Source organism: Bufo gargarizans, chromosome 9 (genome assembly GCF_014858855.1).
Source record: "Bufo gargarizans isolate SCDJY-AF-19 chromosome 9, ASM1485885v1, whole genome shotgun sequence".
Classification (NCBI taxonomy): domain Eukaryota; kingdom Metazoa; phylum Chordata; class Amphibia; order Anura; family Bufonidae; genus Bufo; species Bufo gargarizans.
In genome coordinates this window covers 108,073,550-108,097,820 of record NC_058088.1, presented here as the reverse complement: position 1 = coordinate 108,097,820, position 24,271 = coordinate 108,073,550, and the positions used below count along the sequence as shown (strand labels likewise).

The window sequence follows — 24,271 nt, the reverse complement described above, 5'->3', positions numbered from 1 at the left end:
CCTAGAGGAGCATTGTGTGGCCTATAAGACTCCATATGCTTACTACGCACAAGGAGAAATAGTATCCCCCAGATCCCCTGCAATATACATACACAATGGGCAGGTGTAAAATCCATAGGCCGCTATACACACACTATGGTCAGTCTGGTGTGTCACACTATACACAGCTCTGATTTATGATGCTACGTATCCACTTCTCAACTTGAAATACGCTTTTAATGAATATTCGGTTATTTCTGGGAAATTGAAAACCTATAAAATATTCTCCTGTCTGTACCCACATGTCATGATTTAAAAGTCTTATTATATAGGGTCTGGGCTGTAGACCCGTTACACGTCAGCGGTATAACATTTCCTGTAACCTATACAGCTTCTTATAAAACCTCAGGCTTTGGCCAGCCAAGAAACTTGCTAAACGTAGCACTTCATTTCCAAAATCCAGCAGGGACCTTCTATAAGTTGTAGCTCTGGATAAAGAAATGAATGTTACCCTATAAATTACAATGCAGCAGCTGCACCACATAAAAGTGAAATACTCACAATCTGCCTGAGTTAACAAAAACCAAGGATAAAGACGCCTAACCACTCCGAGGATATTTATCAACGTTTTCTGGTGAGAAAAACAGGGAGGCGCTGGAAAAACGTGCATGGAAAGCAAAAACAGCATTGTGCTGACTGATGAGCAGAAAAGCGTAAATTAATGAACTTGCTATCAATGCATTTTTCCATGGTTGAAAACGTGGGGAAAACTGCTTAGGCTGTCCAAACCAGTGTACAAAGTCAGGGGAATTTACAGGTTTCCACATCCCCAAAATTGAGCTACGTTATAAGAAATGATGTGTGAATATAGCTCTTGAGGCCCCTCCTCCATACGGTGTGTTTTTTTTAGTTCTGACCACTTCATCACTTTTAGCATTCAGTCCAGTCATCACTTAAGACCTGCTCCTGTCCCTCCGATTGTGCGCATTATGACTGCTCGTCAAAAATATATATTTCTGTATAAAATTATGCAAAATAAAACACGGATTCTTTTGTTTTTATACATCCCAAAATTTCTATCTCAATTTGCGAGACAGTTTTAGCCGCATCCCGGTCCAGTCAAGGACCTTTTGCACGCTGTCCGTAACCTGGTGACAGACGCAGTTTATTTTATGTTACAGAAAATTGCATTCTGTTGATTCGTCAGGAAGCCCAAAGTTCCTGGGATAACACTGAGCAGTCATGGGGACACGGGCACAGAAGAGTCCTGACAAGCTTGGCAGTTGCCTTTAAGTGGAGTCTTCCCGCTGTACACCGAAACGCTGGCGAAATAAACCTTCGCTAGCCTTTGTGTTGTTTGCAGCACAAAACAATCTTTATTCCATATGCAAATGAGGTCCAAAGGGATCAGGGACGTTATCCGTTGCTGCAAGAGTCTAAGCCCATCCTGTCGTAACCATCCATAGTCACTTCCCTCGATGTAGCTCATGCTCCTGGGCGAAACTCTGTCCAGCACATTACAAACACCGCTGTGGGCAACACCTTCACAGATCCCCCTCTTCTCCCCTGTGGTTTGCTGCTTGATGGCACATGTCCATTACAAGCTGTGAAGCCAGTTCCTACAGAGGTGTTTGCAGCAGGCACAGGACAGAATTTCAGGGCGATGAGTGACATTTCCAGTGGGCCGATGTCCAGAGGGCCCGCCAAGCCCTCCTCATGCCTGCTGGCCAGGTAGATAATGATCCGATGCTCATAGCATTAATTAATGCTAGAAGCATCAGGTACTTATGCACCTGGATGGTGGCCTGAATTTACCCGTATCACCGTCGTCAGGGTGGCGATACAGTCACATACTGCAATTGGGCAGCAGTATTTTATGCTGTGATACTTGGTTCTGCTGGGATGGTATTTTGTTTCCAGACCCTACTTCTGTTGGCCCTGTCTTCTGTCAATTTGGACCCACTTTTAGTTTGTTTTCCAGGGCCACTTTAAGTTTTCAGTCCGCTCCTGGACATTGCAGACAGAGAGGAGGTGCTATGAATGCTTGGGACAGGAGGTTCTGGGCACATACCACAATGGATAACCCCCCCTTGATGAATGAGATATCTAAAGACCGTCTCCGGTGGGAAGACATCAAATTCCTAGCCAAAACCTCCTTTGCAGCACTGTTAAAAATTAAATAATGATTATTTATGGAGGGTGACTATGCTTCTGCATCTCCCCATGATGTGTGTGTGTGTGTGTGTGTGTGTGTGTGTGTGTGTGTGTGTGTGTGTGTGTGTGTATATATATATATATATATATATATACATACACACACACATATATATATATACATACATACATACATATATATATACACATACACACATCCACATACATATACCCATACACATACATACACTCACACAAAGTTTTGGTAGTTCCCCTTTAAGTGGTGAAACATGGCTCCATATTTTATTGAATCCGTAGAAGTTGCATTGTTCCCATGATACAGAGGAGATAACAGCAGGATTATCAGCAGACTACATCAGTCGGTGCAGAGCTATTCATTGTCTTTGCTTTATCCAGCTACTATATGTGTGTACACAAACCATAGGTTGCATGTAAATGTACAGGGACAAAGTAAATGTTGGCACATTGCTTGTGAAGTAACAAATGTTCAAGGGCAGCCGCTGACATCTGCAATGTCAGGATGACTCATTATCCTGATCTGCACCAGAACCCAAAAAGGTTGCCACAGTTACTGTTTAGCAAAATAAGTGCGGAGCTGCCGGCCATCTTTGCACTAATGTCTGCAGAGGAGATTTTAAATAAAGAAAAGTATAGAAGATACATTTAGAAATGTTCATTTCATTTTGAAAATTAAAGCAAATAGACAAATACTATACTAGAACTAAAGCAGCTTTTAAAGTGATGGCACATGGCTAGGATAGGCTGTGGGGACCCCCAGTGAACCTGAGAATGATGCCGCGGTGGAGCACAACAGGTGGCCGGAAAGTCCGCTGTGCAGGGAGAACCAGGAAAGGGGACGCAGCACTAAAGCCCCTTTATTCTCAGGATCAGCGTTTGTCTCTATAACAAATGAAGCAGCTCTACAGCTAATACAATCCCATTGATATAACATGATACAAGGGATTTGCTATTTAAACATATTATTATAATTACATTTTAAAGAGGGTCCACAAATAAACTTTATGTATTGCACTAATATACTTCCTAAAAGTTCAATACCTGCAAGTAAATCTTCTTCAAACCAGGAATACAGTCCCCAATTTTACCAGATACAAGACGCCCAATGCTAGATGCTCCCCCAATGCACACCAACAGTATCCATTCCATGGTGTTATCCTTAAATCTCTGCTCCACAAACTTTATCTAAGAGAACAGAAAAATGGTAATTAGATGACACAAGGTTTTTCCATGTCACAGGCTTTGATAATGGATCTGTCAGTATTCCCAAGGGGCATCAGGGGAGTATAATACATGTTAGGCCCCTTTCACACGGGCGAGTATTCTGCTCGGGTGCAACGCGCGAGTTGAACGCATTGCACCCGCACTGAATCCTGACCCATTCATTTCTATGGGGCTGTTCACATGAGCAGTGATTTTCACGCATCACTTGTGCGTTGCGTGAAAAATCGCAGAATGTTCTATATTGTGCGTTTTCCAGGCCCCATAGAAGTGAATGGGGCTGCGTGAAAATCGCAAGCATCCGCAAGCAAGTGCAGAAGCGGTGCAATTTTCACGCACGGTTGCTAGGAGACGATCGGAATGGAGACCCGATCATTTTCCCTTATAACATGGTTATAAGGGAAAATAATAGCATTCTGAATACAGAATGCATAGTACAATAGCACTGGAGGGGTTAAAAAAATAAATAAAAATAATTTAACTCACCTTAATCCACTTGCTCGCGTAGCCGGCATCTCTTCCGTCTCTTTCTTTGCTGATTGCAGTCAAAGGACCTGTGGTGACGTCACTCCAGTCATCACATGGTCCGTCACGTGATCCATCACCATGGTAAAAGATCATGTGAAGGAACATGTGATGACCGGAGTGACGTCACCACAGGTCCTTTGACTGCAATCAGCAAAGAAAGACGGAAGAGATGCCGGCTACGCAAGCAAGTGGATTAAGGCGAGTTAAATTATTATTATTATTTTTAACCCCTCCAGCGCTATTGTACACTGCATTCTGCATTCAGAATGCTATTATTTTCTCTTATAACCATGTTATAAGGGAAAATAATACAATCTACAGAACACCGATCCCAAGCCCGAACTTCCGTGAAGAAGTTCGGGTACCAAACATGCCGATTTTTCTCACTCGCGTGCAAAACGCATTACAATGTTTTGCACTTGCGCTGAAAAATCGTGCATGTTCCTGCAACGCACCTTTTACCACAACGCCCGTGTGAAACCAGCCTTAGATTGAGTCTGAAGCCACCATGAAGCCCCAGGCTTAATGCAGAATAGGACATTGATGTGTGATTCGTGGGAGTCCTACCCCGGGGAATCACATCATCTGTATCACCGGCCCCCTCAGGGACCCCTGTGATCCTGAAAATGGGTACTCCATACCTCTCGGAACGCGAGAATAGAGCAGCAGTTCACTTGCCCGCTTCAATCAATTTGAGGCCCCTTCGGGGGATACAGGGTACCCAATTCTCACAGGGGCAGATTGGCCATAGACATTACAGAGGAATTTCCCGGTGGGCTGCTGCTCAGGGAGCCGCCCCAAGGCCTCCTCTCTCTTCCACTGGCTGGGTACATAATTTACAGAGTGAGAATCAGGGACTCAAATACCAGCTACAGCACATGCCCTCCTGAATTCAGCTACTGTGGCCCGCATATCACTTCCTTAGGCCCTGCACCACATGTGAATCAAAGATCAAAGAGGACTGGAGGAGGAGGACAAACAATTGCGGCCATTAATGGCCACCACAAAGGAACAGCTTTTGTGGCAATATATTGTGCAGCACTGTGGTACTGTATATGGTTCCACTGGGACCGTATTTTATGCTACAGTATTGCTGACCCTGCTTACTTATGTTGCCATGCTTTCTGTCAATTTTAGTTTTATTTTCCAGGGCCAGTTTAAGTTCCCAATCCGTGTCTGCGTTCTCGTAATCAGTGGAGGTTAGCTCCCTAATAGTTATCCCCTACCCAGGGTATAGCGGATAACTTTTGCATGGAGAGAAGCCAATCTTCTATCACTGAGATTTATGGGCTAGACAGAGAGAAGGAGAGTTATATATGCCATTATTTTCCTCTCTGGGGTGAAAAAAATAATAAATAGTTTTTAGCTTTTACCCAGAGATTCCCATAAACTTAGGTCTAATGTGAAAGAATCGACCCATATATTTTGGAACAAATTACGCAATGCTGCTCATGTTTTTGGTAATGATCAAGTCATCCACCAGAATATAGATAACATTTTATGCATGTGCTGACTGGTGCCAACTTGATTGGTGGCCAATCAGCTGATATTTTCTAATATTACACAATAAATCCTCATTTGTTACCACTATAAAATGTATTTTCATTCTCTTTTTATACATCTGTATATACACACACACAGACACACGTATACATACTGTAAACTAGTAGTTAAGGCAGATTCACCATTACATCACTGTACATTTATAGTAACATATTTTGACCATTTACAATACTCACATACCAGATGTACATATGGAACAAAATATCCCAAAACTGTTGTAGCAATACCACAAGCCCAGATTCTGTAGGTCTTCTTCTGGAATACTTGCATGTTGAAATACTTCCGGGTATGTGCCAGACACTGCTGGGTCTTACTTCTGCCTGCCAAATTCTCTTTCTCTTTAACATCTACCGGTGTTGGCAGAAGTGGCTTGAAGGTCAGAGAGAGGAAAATTTGAATGAACATGAAAACACTGAGCACTTGAAATGTATGTGCCAAGCCGATGGCTGTTCCCATGGTCTTCAGCAAGAAAGGAAAGCATAATGTGAAGATGCAGCCTCCCCCGGCCACAATGCCATTGGCAAGACCAAGACGCTTCTTGAAGTAATGACCAAGTATAACCAATGAGGGCTGGAAAGCAAAAGAACTGCCACATCCAAAGAGTATCCCATACGTAAAATATCGGACACCAAGAGATCTGTGAAGAAGAAAAATACACAGATATTATATGAAGAAAACAGAAGTATTGAGCAGCTCTCACCTGCCAGGGATTCCACTGGTATAGCACGGAACAGCTCCTTCACCCGAATCAGGAGAAATACGGAAGTATAGAGGAAAAGAGATTTTGTCCAGCTTGTACTTGTGGTAATCCAAGGCTTCTTTATTGAAAATTCAGTATAAAATCCAGGTACAGAAAGCGGAGTCTACATGTTTCGGGCACAATGCAATCTTAGCCCTTACTCATGACTGTCATGAGTAAGGGCTAAGATTACATTGTGCCCGAAACATGTAGACTCTGCTTTCTGTACCTGGATTTTATACTGAATTTTCAATAAAGAAGCCTTGGATTATCACAAGTACAAGCTGGACAAAATCTCTTTTCCTCTATACAGATATTATATATACCATATTTTTCAGACTATTAGACACACTGTTTTTCCTCAAAAGTGGGGGCGGGGGGGTTATTGGCAGCGCATCTTATGGTGCAAATGCTAATGACTGTATGAAGGAGGCGAGTGTAGCACTGCACTGGCTCATCACTCCCTGGTCTTCTTCCGGGTGTTACATTGCACGTGTCCGGACTGCATACATTGTAAGGACATTGGGGGTAATTTATTAAGACTGGAGTTTTCGGTGCCGGTCTTAACATCCCCTATAGCTGGTGGTTAATCTGCTGAATTTATGAAGAGGCGCAAGCCTTTCAATAATTTCAGCAGATCCACCACCGCTTCTAAATGTAAGACAGCTTCCTAGCTAGCTGTCTTACATTTAGACCATTTTCTATGCCTAAACCAGGCGTAGAAAATGGTAAATGAGACAGGCCTGCCGGTCCGTCCCCTTCTCCGCCTACACCACGCTCACATTTTTTTTTAGACCTGGCATGAGCAGGGAAAAGTTGCGGCCAAAGGTCCTCCAATCTGCGTCAGAAATACACCTAATATAGGAGTATTTCTCGTTAGTAAATGACCCCCATAGTGCATGTAGGCAAGTAACAATAACTTGCCGCTGTGGAACGTTAGGTTACTGTGCACCGCTAGGCCAGAAGCCATGAGTGCAGGAAAGACGACCGGATCTGCAGAGTGGTGGCAGAGCAGGTAAGTTAATAATTTTTTGGGTCGGATGGAACAGAACAGGGGGCTCTGACCTCAAGAGGAATAGCGGTCTTCTACAGAGGTCTGATGGAGGTTAGGGGTCTGATCTGAGGTCTGATGAATGTTATTTTTCTTCTTATTTTCCTCCTCTATATATCCTAGGTGCGTCTTATGGAGAGAAAAATACGGTATCTAGCCCACAAATTGTTTTTCTAGATTTCTAGGTGTTTGCCATGTTGCTAGTGTCGTTAAATAGTTGATTGCGCCAAGTATTGCTATAGCTGTTCTACGTCATTACTCAGCATCACTGTTCATGTTCAACATCAAATGCCGTTCATAAAACTACACATTAAACAGCTAATTATCAACATTATTATCATGTTTTTAGTCTAGAAACTGTTATTACGGTACCATATTCTTCTATAAAAAAAAAGTTCTTACATTTCCTGGAACTGCTTCTCAGGAAACAATGTCCTGTGCCTTCTAGACAGTTTGCTTAGATTTTTACATGAGTAATAGGAATATGGATATGTCAATGACGCCCACTCAATTCTGTGAACATTTTAGTCATCTAAAAACTGCTGTGAGAAAGACAACAGGACGGAGGTCGCAGTGGTCACCAGTATTATGCCTTATACTGAATATATGGTGCCAACCCTGACTGGTCTCTCCCTCTATTATGGTCAAAATGATACATTGCAAAAAGTATAACCAGTTCTATTAAGAAATGACAGTGAAGCGGAAACTCCCAGATATAAGGAAGAATACTCAAGGGGTTGCACAGTTGCATATTCTCCAGCTTAATCTGATATCTACATGGAGAGCTACAACTCCACGCTGGTCGGGACAGTCGCTGAGGCATCCATCCGACACCCAGCTTGTATTGTGCATGCCCTGGTTCTAATTAATGGGACATATACAAAATAGTTGCTGGGCGATAGACAGTTACCTGGCAGATTGAGCGGGAGAGTATACCTGGACAACCCCTTTCTATCCATCTCTATAGCTAAACTTTTCTAAATTTTCACAGTTCTAAAAAGCCCTTTCAGTGCTCTACCGACAGTCTTTGTACTTTCCCACAAAACATTAGTTTATACGCATGACTTAAAGGACATATGATATCTTCAGTTGGTAGAACACTATAAAGATCACAGAGTAGGTCTACCTTTTAAAACAAAAGGGAGTAATAATGCAGAAGTTTTGTGCTTCAGAGTAGTCTGTTCTATAATGAAGGTAAAGAGCAGGTGGTTTAACAAAGAGTGTACCACGTATGGAACACAATCTTACTTGGTGAATGAACTTGACAACAATCCGATGAAAGCCAAAGCGGCTCCTCCAGATGAGGTCTTTTGACATCCCAGCCTATCTGTGAAGATGCTCACAACTGGGGAGCAGAAGAAGATCATTCCCATGGCAAGAGCTCCGACCCAAGCTGTGAGAAAAAAATAAACCTGTTAGATTGCAATAAAATACAAAGCTATACAAACTAAAATGCATATTTTTATGTATTTATATTTTTAGATATTTTTATATAATTTGTGTTCTCTTTATATATAATTATAATATATTTGTGTCATTTTTAATGGATGGTTTTAATTTATGATATACTATGGCCAAAAATTCTTTATATCCTAAGCAATATAATGGATAAGAGAATGGATCAGGATCGCACAGGTGGAAAAACAATGTGGAACAATGCCATCCGGAATCCACACCATGTTTTATACTAAACCTAAAATGATATATAAGGACACAACAAACATGTCTACATTCAGCATTTCACAGCTACTGAGGAAGGAACATAGTTCCGAAACGCGTCTAGTGTGAACTAGACCTGGCTATAGATGCGTTTTTTTCAATTGCATTTGAAAAAGGACTTCATTAAGAACAACGGGATATACATCTTCAAAAGGAACAAACCAAACAGCGATTTGAGCTAAGCCATCGGCAAATCGGACTGATCTATGCTCATATGTCCAACCAAGGCAACTAACTTTGCGATTAAAACCGGACCACACACTGAAAGAACTCTGCTATACCAGCTTCCACTACGCCATCGATCACAGGCTATCTTCTGGGAAGTCACGTGGGACGCTGTGTGGAGAGAGGTCGGAGCCCATTTCGCAAAGATAGCTGGTGGAGTAACATCAGGTGAAGGCGGTGAGATTAACACCAGCGGGCGACATCTGAATATAGTATTATTCACACCAACAGCTGCTAAAAGGACGTTTCTAGAACTATTTGGTTCCAACAACCGGTAAAATAGTACACAGTACTAAACTTTTTATACATTTGAAGTCTGCAAAAAACGCAAACAATATTAGCCAAAGGTCATATATATTTTGGAGTACTCCAGTCGTATAGGTGTGTGCGTGAGCTCCGCACTTTTTATGTCTAAACAATTATGCTGATATGTTGACATTAATGCAAGTGTATTTTAAATGAGGAATAAATATATGTGTGCAAAAATACTGTGAGAAAGCCTAAATTATTCTAAATTGTCTTTTCTATCAGTTGGTAACTGACAGGCTGGGCTCCAGTAGTTTGCTGGTTAGAGCTTTTCTTATTATATATTACTTTGAGTATTAGAGTTGAGTGGTGGGTGGTTGGACTAGGATGTGTTAGGATGCCTTGACATGTGGCAGATTTTGTTGCGAAAAATTTCTGCAACAGAAAATCTGTTCTATTCATTTGAATGGGGCTGCTTTTGGGGGAAGCACATTGATTTCTGCAAACCCCATTGGGATGGATGGAACAGATTTTTAGCCGCAGAAACTTAATCATGCAACAAAACCTGCCACATGTGAAGGGATCCTAACAGGTCACAACATTTGAATCTTAGGCCAAATCAGATCTCAGTCTTTCAATGAACAGTAAAATGCCAGGCTTTACAATGTGCCAGGATGGACAAAAGGTGGCATATCAAAGTACTGATTAAGTAATCCTAATAAACACTTATTAAGACCAGCATATTACATGCTGGTCTTAATCTGTCACCCGTCATATGCATCACAATTACTAAGAGGTGCATGTCTCTTACTAATTGTTCCACATCTGTGCAGGTCATTGCAGCAAAACAGAAATCTACATCTACTAGGGGGCTGGAAAAGTGGGGAGCGTGGCTCCAAACCCTCAAAAATTTGCAGAATTTTATACAACCATGACATGTGCCAAACCTTGCGACTTATGATGCCAGTTTTCTGGAGTACCGGGGATACTAAATATCCCCCTAAGTGTGCCGTATTTATAAGATGAACCTCATCATCGTGCAGTCTAATACCTCTCCTGCTCCAGATAGCCTGTTCTTCCTGTACTCACCGCTCCTTAGTCTTCTGCTGGCACCATGTTGCACTATGAACTGACATCGCACAGCATCAGATCATAGTGCAAGTCTACGTGCACTATGTCCTGATGCTGTGCACAGTCAGAATACAGCACAGCGGGCACCCAGAAGATGACCATGGAGCGGATAATACAGCGAGTGCTACACTCACCACTCCCTGCACCTCCTGCATACTAATGAGTTCTTCATAATTAAAGCACTCACTAGCATTTGCTAGACTAGATGGGCCAAATGGTTCTTATCTGCCGACACATTCTATGTTTGTATGTTTATAAGACACATTGCCAATTTCCCACCACTTTTGGGAGAGAAAAAGTATATCTTATAAAGTGAAAAATATAGTATATATGTGGTGCAAGCTTCTGAGATTTATTATATAGCGTTGGGGCTTTGTATTTGGCTCCATGTATTTGGGGTTTCTTTATATGATTAGTAATGTAGTTTACCTTTGGAGAGCACTGCATTTTGTAACTGTCAATGAACCTCCTACATATACACCGATCAATTCAGACTTTCAGTTAATGCAAAACATGAATTTCTGGCTGTAAACCTTGTGTTAAAGACAGACTTTAAAAGTAACGTGGTCGGGATCACCATGACACATGCAAACTTCTACCAGGAAGAGCTGAACGTGTAAATTTTCATTGTTTGTAGACTTCATTTAGGGCTCCAGAAATCAAAGCATTCTCCTGACTCACTTGCGAGCCATTGCTAATTGTTTAAGTGTCTCTGCTTTGCATCAGGAGACACTTGAAAACATGATGTCAATTTTAAAGCCTCCTTTGTGGAAAACATTCTAAGAAATCAGTACGAAGCAATAATCTGAGTTATGTGAATAAAGCCTCAAGCCATTTAGTGCAGGAGACCTATGCTCAATTTTATTAAAAATAATCCACAAATCTTGTCTACCCGATTAAAGGATCTAATATCTAAACACAGAAAAATGTAAGGAAGAAAAATGCTTATCTGTCTTCCCCTGATGTCTCTAGTAGACCATGAAGGTGTGGTCTGCTGGGTGTAGAATTCTCCATAACTAGTGAGAGTGGCAGTTTGCACTTTTTAAGCTTCCTCATTCTAATGGAACATCACCTCATCTGTCAGACTGGAGGATACAATGGAATACGTAATTGGCTATTTCAAATTCCACCTTAATTAGTAATTTCAATGAGCCATGAAAAGCAATACTGCAGCAAAGGTCTACTGCAGATTCTATGACTAGCTCTAGGCACTGGTCAAGACCCAGGATTCCTACATGACTATTACTTAACATCAGATACAGCTAGATTTATAGAAATTTCGACCAACATCCAATTGGGACTTTTGTGTATGTATATTCCGCTAGGAAAAACGCATTTGTATATTTTCTCAGAATTTGCTATTATAAAACATGATTCCTATGTTTCACTATATTTGGCAACTAAAAGCAAACAAAATTGTGGAGGAATGATGAAGTATACATACCACCAGCAGCATACACTGGGCCTTTTCAACAGATCTCTAGAAACTGAGTGTCAAGTGGACACAGAACAATTTGTGTCTATGAGCTTCAGCTATTTACTCTACATTTTCTATAAATTATTGTGGGAATTTGTTAGGGCAGATAGTTGCCCTGTTTCAAAATCCCTCTAAAAGAAAAGGAAAGGGAAGAGAGAAAAAAGGATCACAATGCAATTAAGCCAATACCATCAAAGTCCCATACAAATCCATTTGTGCGTAGGCTTTCCAAATAATAAAAGGGGACAAGCAAGCATGCATGGACGAAATAGATCAGAATGGTTTTAGGCACAAGCGGTCTCTTGGACTACTAACCAAAAATAGGACCTAAAAAGGTAGCCAGGCCTCGAAAAACCAAACAAAAAATTTATAAAATTTCAATATATCTGTGATAAAAGTATTAGCAACCAGAAATTGAGAACAAATATAGTAGTCATAAATGTTCAAAAATATAATAATGTTAATGTAAAAAAAAGTAAAAAAAAAAACAAAAACATACAAACACCAGTAAGGAACAATGAACTAAAACATGCCAGTAATCCTGAATAAATTAGGCAGTATCAAACCATAAAGTTTGCACAACACCACGGCAGCCATTGACATTTGAGAGAGGTCTTCAAAAAGTTTCTGCACTTTTAAAATTTGAAATGGAAACAGGGAGGATGGGAGGAGTAATAATTGGTCATGTCTGAGAGTGCCATGTGACTGCCAGCTGACTTTGCAGTAGGGCTGCAACGAGTAATCGACCATCGATAATATTCGATAAGGGGATTCGTTGTCGACAAATCCAGTTATCAAATAATTGCCGATTCGTTGCTATGCGGGCGTTTTACTTTAAATCAGCGCATCTTTATTTTACCTTACAATGAAGCTCCAGTAACAGGCAGAGCGGACGGCGGCGTAACGTCACTTACTCACGTGAGGCGCCTGCTCCGCCTCCTTCATTCATAAAGTAGACTGAGCAGGTGCGTCACGTGAGTGAGTGACGTTACGCCGCCGCCCGCTCTGCCTGTTTCCTGAGCTTCATTGTAAGTTAATAAAGATGCTCTGAGTAAAAGTTACTGACAGAATAGTCTGCTGTGAGCAGCGGAGACTGGGGCTGTTATGGGAGGGGGATCTGTGCATGGCACTGTTATGGGGAGGGGGATCTGTGCACCGTTATGGGGAGGGGGATCTGTGGATGACACATAGCATAAGATGCTATATAGTGTCATCCACAGATACTCCCTCCCCATAACAGTGCACAGATCCCCCTCCCCATAACAGCGCCATCCACAGATCCCCCATAACAGTGCCATCCACAGATCCCCCCATTACAGTGCCATCCACAGATCCCCCCATTACAGTGCCATCCACAGATCCCCCATAACAGTGCCATCCACAATTTGTTTTAATATGGCCTTTGAACATAATTTTTCAAGTAAAATCATATAAACCTTTTTGTAATTTTGGTGTTTTTTTCCCGATTAATCAATTAAATTATCGACAACTAATCGATTATTCAAATAATAGTTAGCTGCAGCCCTACTTTTAGCAGTTTAGCATAAGAGTCGTCACACTGTTAAGAAGTTGCACCAAAGAGGAACAAGCGTTCTATCTAATGCTTATTGTGGGCAGAAGGTGTGCCGGGTGCACAAATTCATTGGTGCATGTGTGCTCAGTGTGGGGATAAGGCTACTTTCACACTAGCGTTCGATCGGATCCGTTCTGAACGGATCCGATCATAATAATGCAGACGGAGGCTCCGTTCAGAACGGATCCGTCTGCATTATTTTTAGCATATAACAGCTAAGTGTGAAAATAGCCTCGTACGGATCCGTCCAGACTTTCAATGTAAAGTCAATGGGGGACGGATCCGCCTGAAGATTGAGCCATATTGTGGCATCTTCAAATGGATCCGTCCCCATTGACTTACATTGTAAGTCTGGACGGATCCGCACGGCCAGGCGGACACCCGAACGCTGCAAGCAGCGTTCAGCTGTCCGCCTGTCCGTGCGGAGGCGAGCGGAGCGGAGGCTGAACGCCGCCAGACTGATGCAGTCTGAGCGGATCCGCTCCATTCAGACTGCATCAGGGCTGGACGGCTGCGTTCGGGTCCGCTCGTGAGCTCCTTCAAACGGAGCTCACGAGCGGACCGACGAACGCTAGTGTGAAAGTAGCCTTAAAGTACTCTTTCGTAGATAACATGGCCTGTTATTGTGAAGAACGTGACAATTTTCTGCAGCAGATCAAACGTGGCTTCACCGTTACGAGCCCGAAAGCAAGTGGTAGAGTATACAATGGAAGCATCCATCATCTCCTGTAGCAAACAAATTCAGGACGCCAAGAAAAATGCATCACAAAGCAAGTTAACTATGTAGAAAAGTAATGCAATTCCTTCTGGTTTACTTTGGTGGATAACTATGGGTTCCATTTTGTAGAGGTCAATATGAGGTTCCTGGACCTTAGTACTGGTCAGGACCAGATGAGATCTGCATTTTGTGCAGCTTTTTAAATTGTATTTTTAACCGTCTGTCTGTGGTTTTTTTTGTGTCTTTGCACTTTGCTACTGAGGCGATAAAATGTTATGTTTTTGATGTAGGCGCAGCCTTGATCATACGTGTGTGCAGTTTAATTTAGAATATTGGTTATATGCACTGTAGTGCACCCGTTACTTTCTTGCAGTGCTTTTAAAGTTACAAGCAATGCTAACATCTAGCCTAATTAATTACAAGCACGATAGCATCACACAGTGCCAAGATATAAATACATTTTATTGTGCTAAAAAGTCTTAATGAGAACACCGCACAAAGAAAAAAAAAATCCTTTGTACAAATTCTGTCTGCTAAAAGGGCTCTTGTCTAATCCAAGGCAATAAAACCGGCCATTGTCCAGCACTTGACCCACTGGCAGAGGGACCTCACACTGAACAACCGTCTGTGTATAAATTTCAACTAATCGCTCCTGTTCTGTGCCCTACATTTCTGAAACATAGTTCATTAACCATGAAGGATATAGCTCAAAGGCAGGAATCTGTCCTTACACGTTATAGTAGGAGTTCTAAAAAAAGATGCAGATCCAGGATGATATACAAAAAAGTTCTTGTGCAATGGAGTTTCCTTGGAATGACAAAAGAAGTTTATATTTGTATGTGTGGATCTGGGCTAAGACCTGCATCTCTGATCTCCCACTTCCACCAATGACCCTCTATCACTAGTCATTCTTCTTGTCCTCAATAGGATAAAATTAAAAATCCCAAATGGATAGATCAATGGCTTCAACACACAGGGTGGACAGCACTCCTTAGTTACAATGCAGCGGGTGCTCGTCTCCAGGGGGGTGGCTTCAACACAATCACAATACTCATTCTCATCATTTTATGAAAGGTTTACAAAATCCCTCTTGGTTTACACAGATAAATCTACAGTAGCTTTGAGTATTAGATCCTGTGAAATGAATTACTTGTTGTTGATTAATGGGCTCAAAAAGACTACAAGAAAATTGCTGGAGTATGATATTTAAAAGGTGTTATTCCATGGTTAATGTAAAAAAGGAAAAGCAGACATCATATAGTACACGGCAAACTCTTTCTAACAAATCTAAAACCAACCCTGCACCTCACATGGATCCAGAGATCTCCCCATGCATTGCACCTCACATAGAACTGCCTATTCTTGTCCGCAATTGCAGACAAGAATAGGACATGTTCTATTTTTTTCCGGAGCCGCGGACCCGAAGAACGGGGGCGCGCTCCAGGAATGCGGATGCGGACAGCACACAGCGTGCTGTCCGCATCCATTCCTGCCCAATAGAGAATGAATAGGTCCGCACCCGTTCCGTAATTTGCTGGACGGATGTGGACCCATTCTACGGACGTGTGAATGGACCCTAAATGGAAGAACTATACGGATCTATGGATGATTTAGAAAAGGTCATGTGATGGGGAACCATTATGCATGGTGCGAGGAACAGAAATTAATAAAATATAAGAAACTTAAGGTGGGCATGTGAACTTAAGCGTGAAACTGAACAGAAAGCTGTGATGAATGTTATGGAGGTTGAGTCAAGGTCATTTTCTACCCTTAGACTTTCTTTTTAGCTATGCCCCTAGATTGATCTCATTTTGCTTCCTCGGGGAAGTATGATATTCAGAACATATATTTGATGAGCATAATGTTAATCTTATTATGAACTGAAAGCTAATAAAGATTTGCAGAATGAATCCTCATGTGATCCCATAATACATTTAGACAACATTCAGATGAGGCAAAACTGGAAAACAAACTAAGTAAAATCAAAAGTTGACCTTTAACACATTGTGCATTCTGATCCATAAAAGAATCCACAAGTATTCCGATCACGAATGGAAAAAGTGAATGTCATGAAAAGAAGACAGATTGTGGTTTGCTGTGGCATATTGTCTTCAAGACATACTTTCCTCTAATGGAATAAGCATTCTACAGCCAGTTCTTGGGAGTGAGGAATATGTAGCAATGTGCAAGCGGCCAAAATGATTAAAAAATGCAACCCTTTCCAAAAGAACACATGTGCCTATGTAGGACTCTCAAGGTCAGAACCTAGACTCAGAATCACAAGCCTAAAAACTCAAAATCCATACTTTTACTAATTTTATGCCATTGTCAAAATTCAAACTGCATTATTTCTTTTATTATGGGTCACAAACTACCAATTTTACTCATCTTTGTGATTATTAAAAGGGCCACTTCCATCTTTTTTATCATATGTTAGTAATATGTAATTATTCTATGTAATTTTTATTTTATTTTTACAAAACAGGTGAATATTTTCACAATATCATACTCCATGTATTCTACTTCCTGTTATGGCTCTTTAAACTTCCTCCTTTCTTTAGGCTTTTAGCATGGCAAACGGTCTTTCTTTACTAGCTCACCCAGACCATTTAATCCAACCAGAGAGGGAAGGGTAGTAAGTGGCTAGATAAGAGCATTACACGTCACACAGATAAGTGCAATGCTCCTATATTTTCAAGGTCTATCAAAAGAAAACCAGCGCTGTCATACTGAGATTGCAATTGTAACATATGGGTGGCATTGGCGTTGCTGAACCGTTGCCAGGAGAGCATGTACATGCGAGGCTGGGGGTGACATCACTGCAGGGTCAATGTAGCTACTGTGCTAACTCGATTTGGCGCTAGTGGCTTGTGCATGTTGACGTCACTTTGGGGTCACGTGGGACGCTGGACCAAATTGGGCATATGTAAACAGGCTACAGACAGCAGCAGTTGCCTGTGATTGGTTCTTCTAACTTCACTTGCTACCCTAACGTAAAGTGAATACATGACTATGGACTCTTGCTATGTTTTCTGGCCTGATATGTGGACTCTGATTTGGTTCTGTGGACTCTCCTGCTATTGCCCTTGGCTTGGTATTGTATCTTATTTGTCTTCGGATTTGGTCCTGTTTTGACTGGTTGGTATCTCCTCTGTTTGTCAGTTTCTGTTCTTGTAACTTCTGTACCTGTCTGTCACTATGATTCCTGTTTTCTCCCTGGTTGGGAGTTTAGGGCTTCACTGATCCCTAATGTGACACCAATAATACACCTATTATTAACAGTGTGGATTAACTTGCAGATAACATTTTTCCCCTCACAGCAGAAATACATGTGCAATAGGTTCTCAATGTATAAGGAGGTGATATTTCTCTGTGTTGAGTGCTACAAAGACAATATTTCGATTTTTATGACCAGTGGTATAATACGGTTGAAATTATAAAGACAAAACAAAGACAAAATATGAAGATAGAAATGTTTCTATGAAAATAGTTAAAATACACCCCCCTTCCCGACTGAAATTTACTAAATGTAAAGAATATAAAACCACTTCCAAAATGGATAAAACAAATTATTAAATTCTTAGATGGACTTGTATTATAAACTAATCAGTCAATGTACCTTAGTTTTCTTAAAACACAAATATCCTTGTTATGCAAGCGGAATACTCCTACTTGAATTCTGGCCACAATATATTTGGATTAGTATGATGTGGGAAATAAACACCTAGAACTGCCTACTGTACTTGGCATATAAAGGTAGAGTGGATTGTCAATAGTAGACTCCATAAACACAGTCTTGGATTTGTCTTAAATCTGGGCTTTCAGACATGTCCAATAAAAGGTTCTTGTTCAACGATACTATTCTGTTGTGAAGACCAGGGCCTACTGCCAACATTATAACACTGCATTATATCCTAATATTGTTTTGTAAAAGCACAACATAAATTTGGGCGGCAGGCAAGTGTGCTCATTAAGCTGGCACCATGCTCTCGTTTCTTTGAACAACAAGAATGATCACACATTTCAAAGACGTTGCAATTAGATTGTTTTGCTCTTGCATAGACAAGTTCTACCTACACCAAGTGGAACCGTTCTGAACTACTGCTCCTCATCATAATTAACGAAGGCATAAAATAAATTTAAACCATATTTATACAACTCAACAATGGCACCTTACACAGGAAACAAACTAACTATTTTGGGCTTTTTGGCAACAGAGGTTTATATTTTCACAAGTTTATCTGATACAGGCATTCCCGAAAAAACACAGAGAAATGTGAACTGTATATTGTTTAAAGTATTTTAAAATATACCATCCCCTTTGGTGCTTCTGTCAGAAAGCATGACTGAGAACAGTCTGTCCCGAGGCAGAACACGAGGTCATAGCTTACATGAAATACAGAGACAGGCTCCCAGAACCAATTATGTGGTCACAATCCCTTTGACCTTATACTGGGACACCTGACACCAGAACTGCAAACATGTCCTTCCATTTAAGTACCAAATAACACATAGCCAATCAACTTCAGTTTGTGCTTTATTAATGGGAACATTAAAGGGGGTTCCAGAGAGATACCTTAAATATGGACCAGAAAGGGTTAAAGTGAGTCTACTAACAGGGAATTCACTATTAAAGGGAATCTTTCACCACTCTTACGCTGCCCTCTCTGAGGATGGGATGAGGTAGTAACAGGTATGTTCTGCCTTTCTTACATACAAGTAGTTTTTTAACAAATTTACTTTTTAAGAGTGGTGGCGGTGGAAGCATGCTGAGAGGCAGTCCTGATATTCATAAACTGTGGGGATAGTTCTGCCATCCCACTCTCCTGCCATTAATGGACAACCTTCCTCTCTATTACTGCGCACACAGAGAATAGTGCCAGTCACTGGCAGGAGAGAGGAGGTAGGCTCATGACTATCAGGACTACTTCCTTACAGCGCAATTCCAGTGCTGCTGCTCTTACAAAGGTGCTTGAAAAATAAAATAATAATAATTTATGTACAGCCATCAAGGATAGCATAAAGGTGGGGACAGATTCCATTTTAACCAAACACAATGCCTTGCAGGGGCTAGCTCAGCCAAATTGTAATGATAGCTTTCACTCACTAGCATTCGATTGCTTCATTCTAGAAAAAGTAATATTAATTGATACGCAAAGCATCTAATTAACATAAAAATAAAAGCTAACGTTTTGCTGCAACATACATCAGATTGCGGGAATAGAGGGTTTGTTTAATTCACCATGATCAGACCTACCAGGCAGTATGCCTGGGTAATTAGGGTTGATCATGGTGACAGATGCTCTTTAAATACTTGTACAAAGTTATGAAACTGGAATGTCAAAAGATTTTCCACTACATTAAGTCATTGCTCTATTCATGTTCATATGAAATCATACATCAAAGCTAAAGCTTCAGTGACGTTTCTTTAAATTGAATCTAAAATGCTCATATGACAAACTTTTACATTTCCACTAAACCGCAAGTAAAAACAATGACTGCTTCTGGCAGTTTTTGTAAATCCATGCAAAAAACATATCAGAATGTCACGGTTACATAACTTGTTGATTCAACACATCAATAGAAGGCTTAATGCTGCTGCAGACTTTCTAATCCTCGTATTTGCCTAAAACTGTAATGCAAACTATGTACAGCCACAGAAATCTAACTGGTATTCACAAGCCTCACCAGAAAAGGCCTTGACGCCACTCTCTGACTAATGTAGTGTGCCCGGTTTTTTTTATTGTACTATAGTACGCCAAATTATATTTAAATAATTTACCTACCTGGGCAACCTCTTTTAGATTAAAATGCCCTAACAACAAAACTAGTAGGGAAATGGCATGCACCAACTAGGCTCTCTGAAACTAGATTGCAGCAAATCTCATATGCCATTAAGCATATTCCAATCCTTTCATCACCTCAGTGGTCCATACTGGAGAAGCAGCAGGAAAGAGAGGTTTTATGAATTAGAGCTCAGTCACCATTGCTGACCAAATGAGAAGCGCATTTGTGGAGAGCTCTCAAAACAGAACCCAAGGAGATTTGAGAGCACAGATAACTTGGATTGAAATGTCTTAGACATTAAATAGCGTGTTAGGATTAACGCTTGTTCACAATCGTTAGGAAAGGCTAGGTAATGCAAAGCATTATACAGACCCAGACTCCTTGTCCCAAAAAAAAACCAGCAGCCATGGGTTCTTCTAAGAAGCTGCCTAACACTCTGAAAATGGACGAGGCCCTTAAAGCAGGCAAAAGCTATAAGATAAAGCATTTTCAGGTTGACATTTCTTCAGTTCAAAATGTTATTAAGAAATGGCAGTTAACAAGAGCAGTGGAGGTCAAGAGAAGGTCTGTAAGACCAAGAAAAATTTCAGTGACTGCTGCTTTTAGGATTTCTAGAAAGGCAAATCTGAACCCTTGCTTGACTGCAAAAGACCTCCAGGAAGATTTAGCAGACTCTGTAGTTATGGTACATTGTTCTACTGGTCAGCATTTTGGAAACAAGTTCTGTGGACCGACAAGGTTTCATTAGAACTCTTTGGTCACAAGGTAGGTTTGGAGAGAAAAAAAAAGAAGACATAACATTTCATGAAAATAACACCACTCCAACAAATAATCATGGGGCTGGATCAATCATGCTTTTGGGGTTGTGTTGCAGCCAATGGCACAGGGAACATTTAAGAGGGTAGAGGGAAGAATGGATTCAATGAAATACCTGCAAATTCTGGAAGCGAACATAACCTCAACTGTAAAAAAAGAGGACGGCTGAAGTTGAAAAGAGGACGGCTTCTACAAATGGATAAGGATCCTAAACACACCTCAAAATCCACAATATAGTACTTCAAGAGGCGCAAGCTGAAGGTTTTACCAGGGCCCTCAGTGTCCTGATCTGAGCATCATTGAAAACCTGCGGATAGACCTCAAAAGAGCAGAGCATGTAAGAAGGCCCAGCGATCTCACAGAACTGGAAGACTTTTGCAAGGAAGAATGGATAAAAATCCCTCAAACAAGAATTGAAAGACTCTTGACTGGCTACAAAAAGTTTACAAGCTGTGAAATTTGCCAAAAGGGCATGTTACTAGGTACCAACCATGCAGATAACCATATAGGGCACTCAAAGTTTTGCTTTGGGCCCTTTTCCTTTTTTATTTTGAAAATGTAAAATATTAAAATAAAAGAAAGTTTTTTGCTTAATATACAAAGGGAATGTGTCATCTTTAACTTTATGTCTTTTGGAGATCATTTTATCTTCAACTTGCTTAACTGTTCATAGTAACAGGAATTTTGACCAGGGTTGCCCAAGCTTTTGCATGCCACTATATATATTTCCTTAATATCCACGTGTGGTTGAGAGACTAGACCAGTAAGTGGTATATGAATCTTCAGAAAAGGGCAGTACTTTCTGAGGCCCAGGCATTATTTCATTGGTCAAAAAGGAAAAAAAGAGATAAGAGAAACAGAGATAACACTTCAACATCTGCGCAGTAAGTACCACTTTGGAATGTGAACTGTAAACATCTGGTTATCGTTGCCATTTTGTAATGGAGTTTATCCTAACAAGAATACTGCATACGTCATGTGTGACACTTCAAGGAGGTGCTTCTCTATAGGCAGTGAATAATAGGTATATATCATCAACCCATATGATTGGCTTATGCATTCCTCAACAGTCTATATGACTCCCTTGGGACACCTGTACAAAGATGAGAAAACAGACTTCTCACAGCACAGCCCTTTGCACCCCGCCCTCTTCTCCAGTCTTGTAACAAAGAGGGAGGTGGGAGACACTTGAACAAGAAAAAGTTAACTCATTACAATCCTAGAGATACAAAATATAGAATCAAATTCACACATCTTTAACATAAGTGACTGATTCTCTTAGCAAAATGCTGGGTCACTTTCTTTAATTGACCCAGTAAATCTGCCAACATCTTGTATTGAAAAGTTCCAGCTGATAATGAGGAGTCCTGAATATTCATGAGCTCCCGACTCTCCCCGCCCATCTGCTGCTGAATGCTGCTGTTTTTTCCATATGAATCAGCAGCAGGTGGGCAGGGGAGTGGCTATAGCTCTGAATTAAATATACGCTGGACTCAATGACATCACGCTGGACTCAAATCAGCTCATTAGCATCTTTGTGTGTATATTATGAGGTAACCATCTGTCACACCAGTAAGTGAATACATCTAAGGTACTTTTTAGTAGTTAATGATTGTATATAATTAATTAGTTAGATTATAATCAAATACCCACATGACAGGTTCCCTTTAAAGGGACACCACAACCCAAAAAATTTTAAGAAATTGTTTGATGGCTTTCTGTTCCGACTCTTAAGCTTCCACTGTTCTTTGTACTTTTAGCATGGCAGACAATCTTGCTGACTCTCAGTCAGTGGGGACAGAGAAGGAAGTGGGTGAGTGACTCAATTAGAGCATCACATATTACACTGATAAATACAATGCTCTTCTGTGGGCATCTTTATCTAGGTCTATCAAGAAGACAATAGAGCAGTCGTACTGTTGTCCTAATTCTACAAATCTACTATTTTACTTGCAGATAACATCTTTCCCTTACAGCCACATTAAACTGACAATGGGTTATCTATATAGGAGTTCTCACTGGACAGCTACAGAAGGACAACATTCTTTTTTTTACAATTTTTAATGGCATTGTACTGCCAAAATAAAAACAGCCAAGAATTAAAAAAAAAAATAAATAATTCTATGAACATTGAGTTAAAGTTACCGCTTTCTGACCTTGGTGTACCTTTAATGAACTTAGATGAATGCACAATAACTTTGATGATGGGTTTTCAACCTTTTAGTATTACTATGCCTCTCACTTCGTATTCAAGAAAATTTTGTTCAAATCTTATATCAAACATGCCCTGAGCTATCAAAGAATACTGTCAAGCGGTGCCATGGGAAGTTGCAGACCAGCATCCGAGGTTCATGTTGTGAGAAATGGAAAAAAAAAAAAAAAAAGTATCCTGGCTTAGGAAAATAACATTTGGGCAGTCAAACTTCTCTCATTGTTACTTCTGCTGGGACAGAACAATTATTTCCACACAAAGTTCTGAGCAGCACATTAACCATGAAAGGCTTCTCTCCCCAGTTGCTAATTACCAGACTCCATTCTTACATACGTTTTGGCTGATGTTCTTCTTATGCTCCCCGTTTCCATAAAAGTTTGTGCTGCCAATAGTAGTTGTAAGTATATTTTCCATTATGGTGTTCACATAGACCACCATCTACCTCACAGTACAAACTAATTAGCTGAAGCAGAATAAAAGAAGTCAGCAAAGTGAAAGAGAACACTTTTTCTAATTTCAGAAAGCTCCTAAAAGGGTATTTGCAATAAACATTCATGTAGAACAACTAACTGACCGAGAAGGTTAGTCACAGTAAATCATGTTCTTGTCACACCACAGAAGACAAACTGGAAACATACGTTGTGATATTATGTTAGCTGATAGACACCAAAGATGGGGACAAATACTGTACTAAAGAAACCAATGCAGAATTGCAACTGTTATAACCTCTCTCTACTGATGCCATCACTTGGTGTAGCTATTTATTATATCACAGGATAAAGGGTTTCACTAAAACAATCCAGAGGTGAAGGAGCAATTACTTCAGGAAATGCTCCATGGGAAAATAGTATGTAAATGAGCTCTCCTTCAAAAAGAAGAAAACTACCTCATACCAGCCAAACAAGAGACTCCTACAACGTCGAAGATACCGATCTGTTGGCCACAGTTCTTGCGTCTCGTCAATAAATAGCAGGATAATAGTTGGCTGGATGAGACATCTGAGGAGCATGGACTCTCACTGAAAATATCCATGGTGTATGGAGATTTACTTTAGGCAAACCTCATTGAGAAAAAAGTATCTCACTAGCCAACC

At 40.7% G+C, this 24,271-nt stretch overlaps 1 protein-coding gene across 1 annotated transcript in view; it reads right to left on the bottom strand.

Annotated features, from left to right (window-relative positions):
* SLC16A2 (solute carrier family 16 member 2) overlaps window positions 1-24,271 on the bottom strand; it is a 158,312-nt gene that overhangs the window by 17,511 nt on the left and 116,530 nt on the right. Inside the window, exons 2-4 of the mRNA XM_044305636.1 lie at window positions 8,523-8,667; window positions 5,665-6,121; window positions 3,214-3,357 (exon numbers count right to left, since the gene is read on the bottom strand). Coding sequence (XP_044161571.1) covers window positions 3,214-3,357; window positions 5,665-6,121; window positions 8,523-8,667 — 746 coding nt within the window. The remainder of the gene's footprint in view (window positions 1-3,213; window positions 3,358-5,664; window positions 6,122-8,522; window positions 8,668-24,271) is intronic.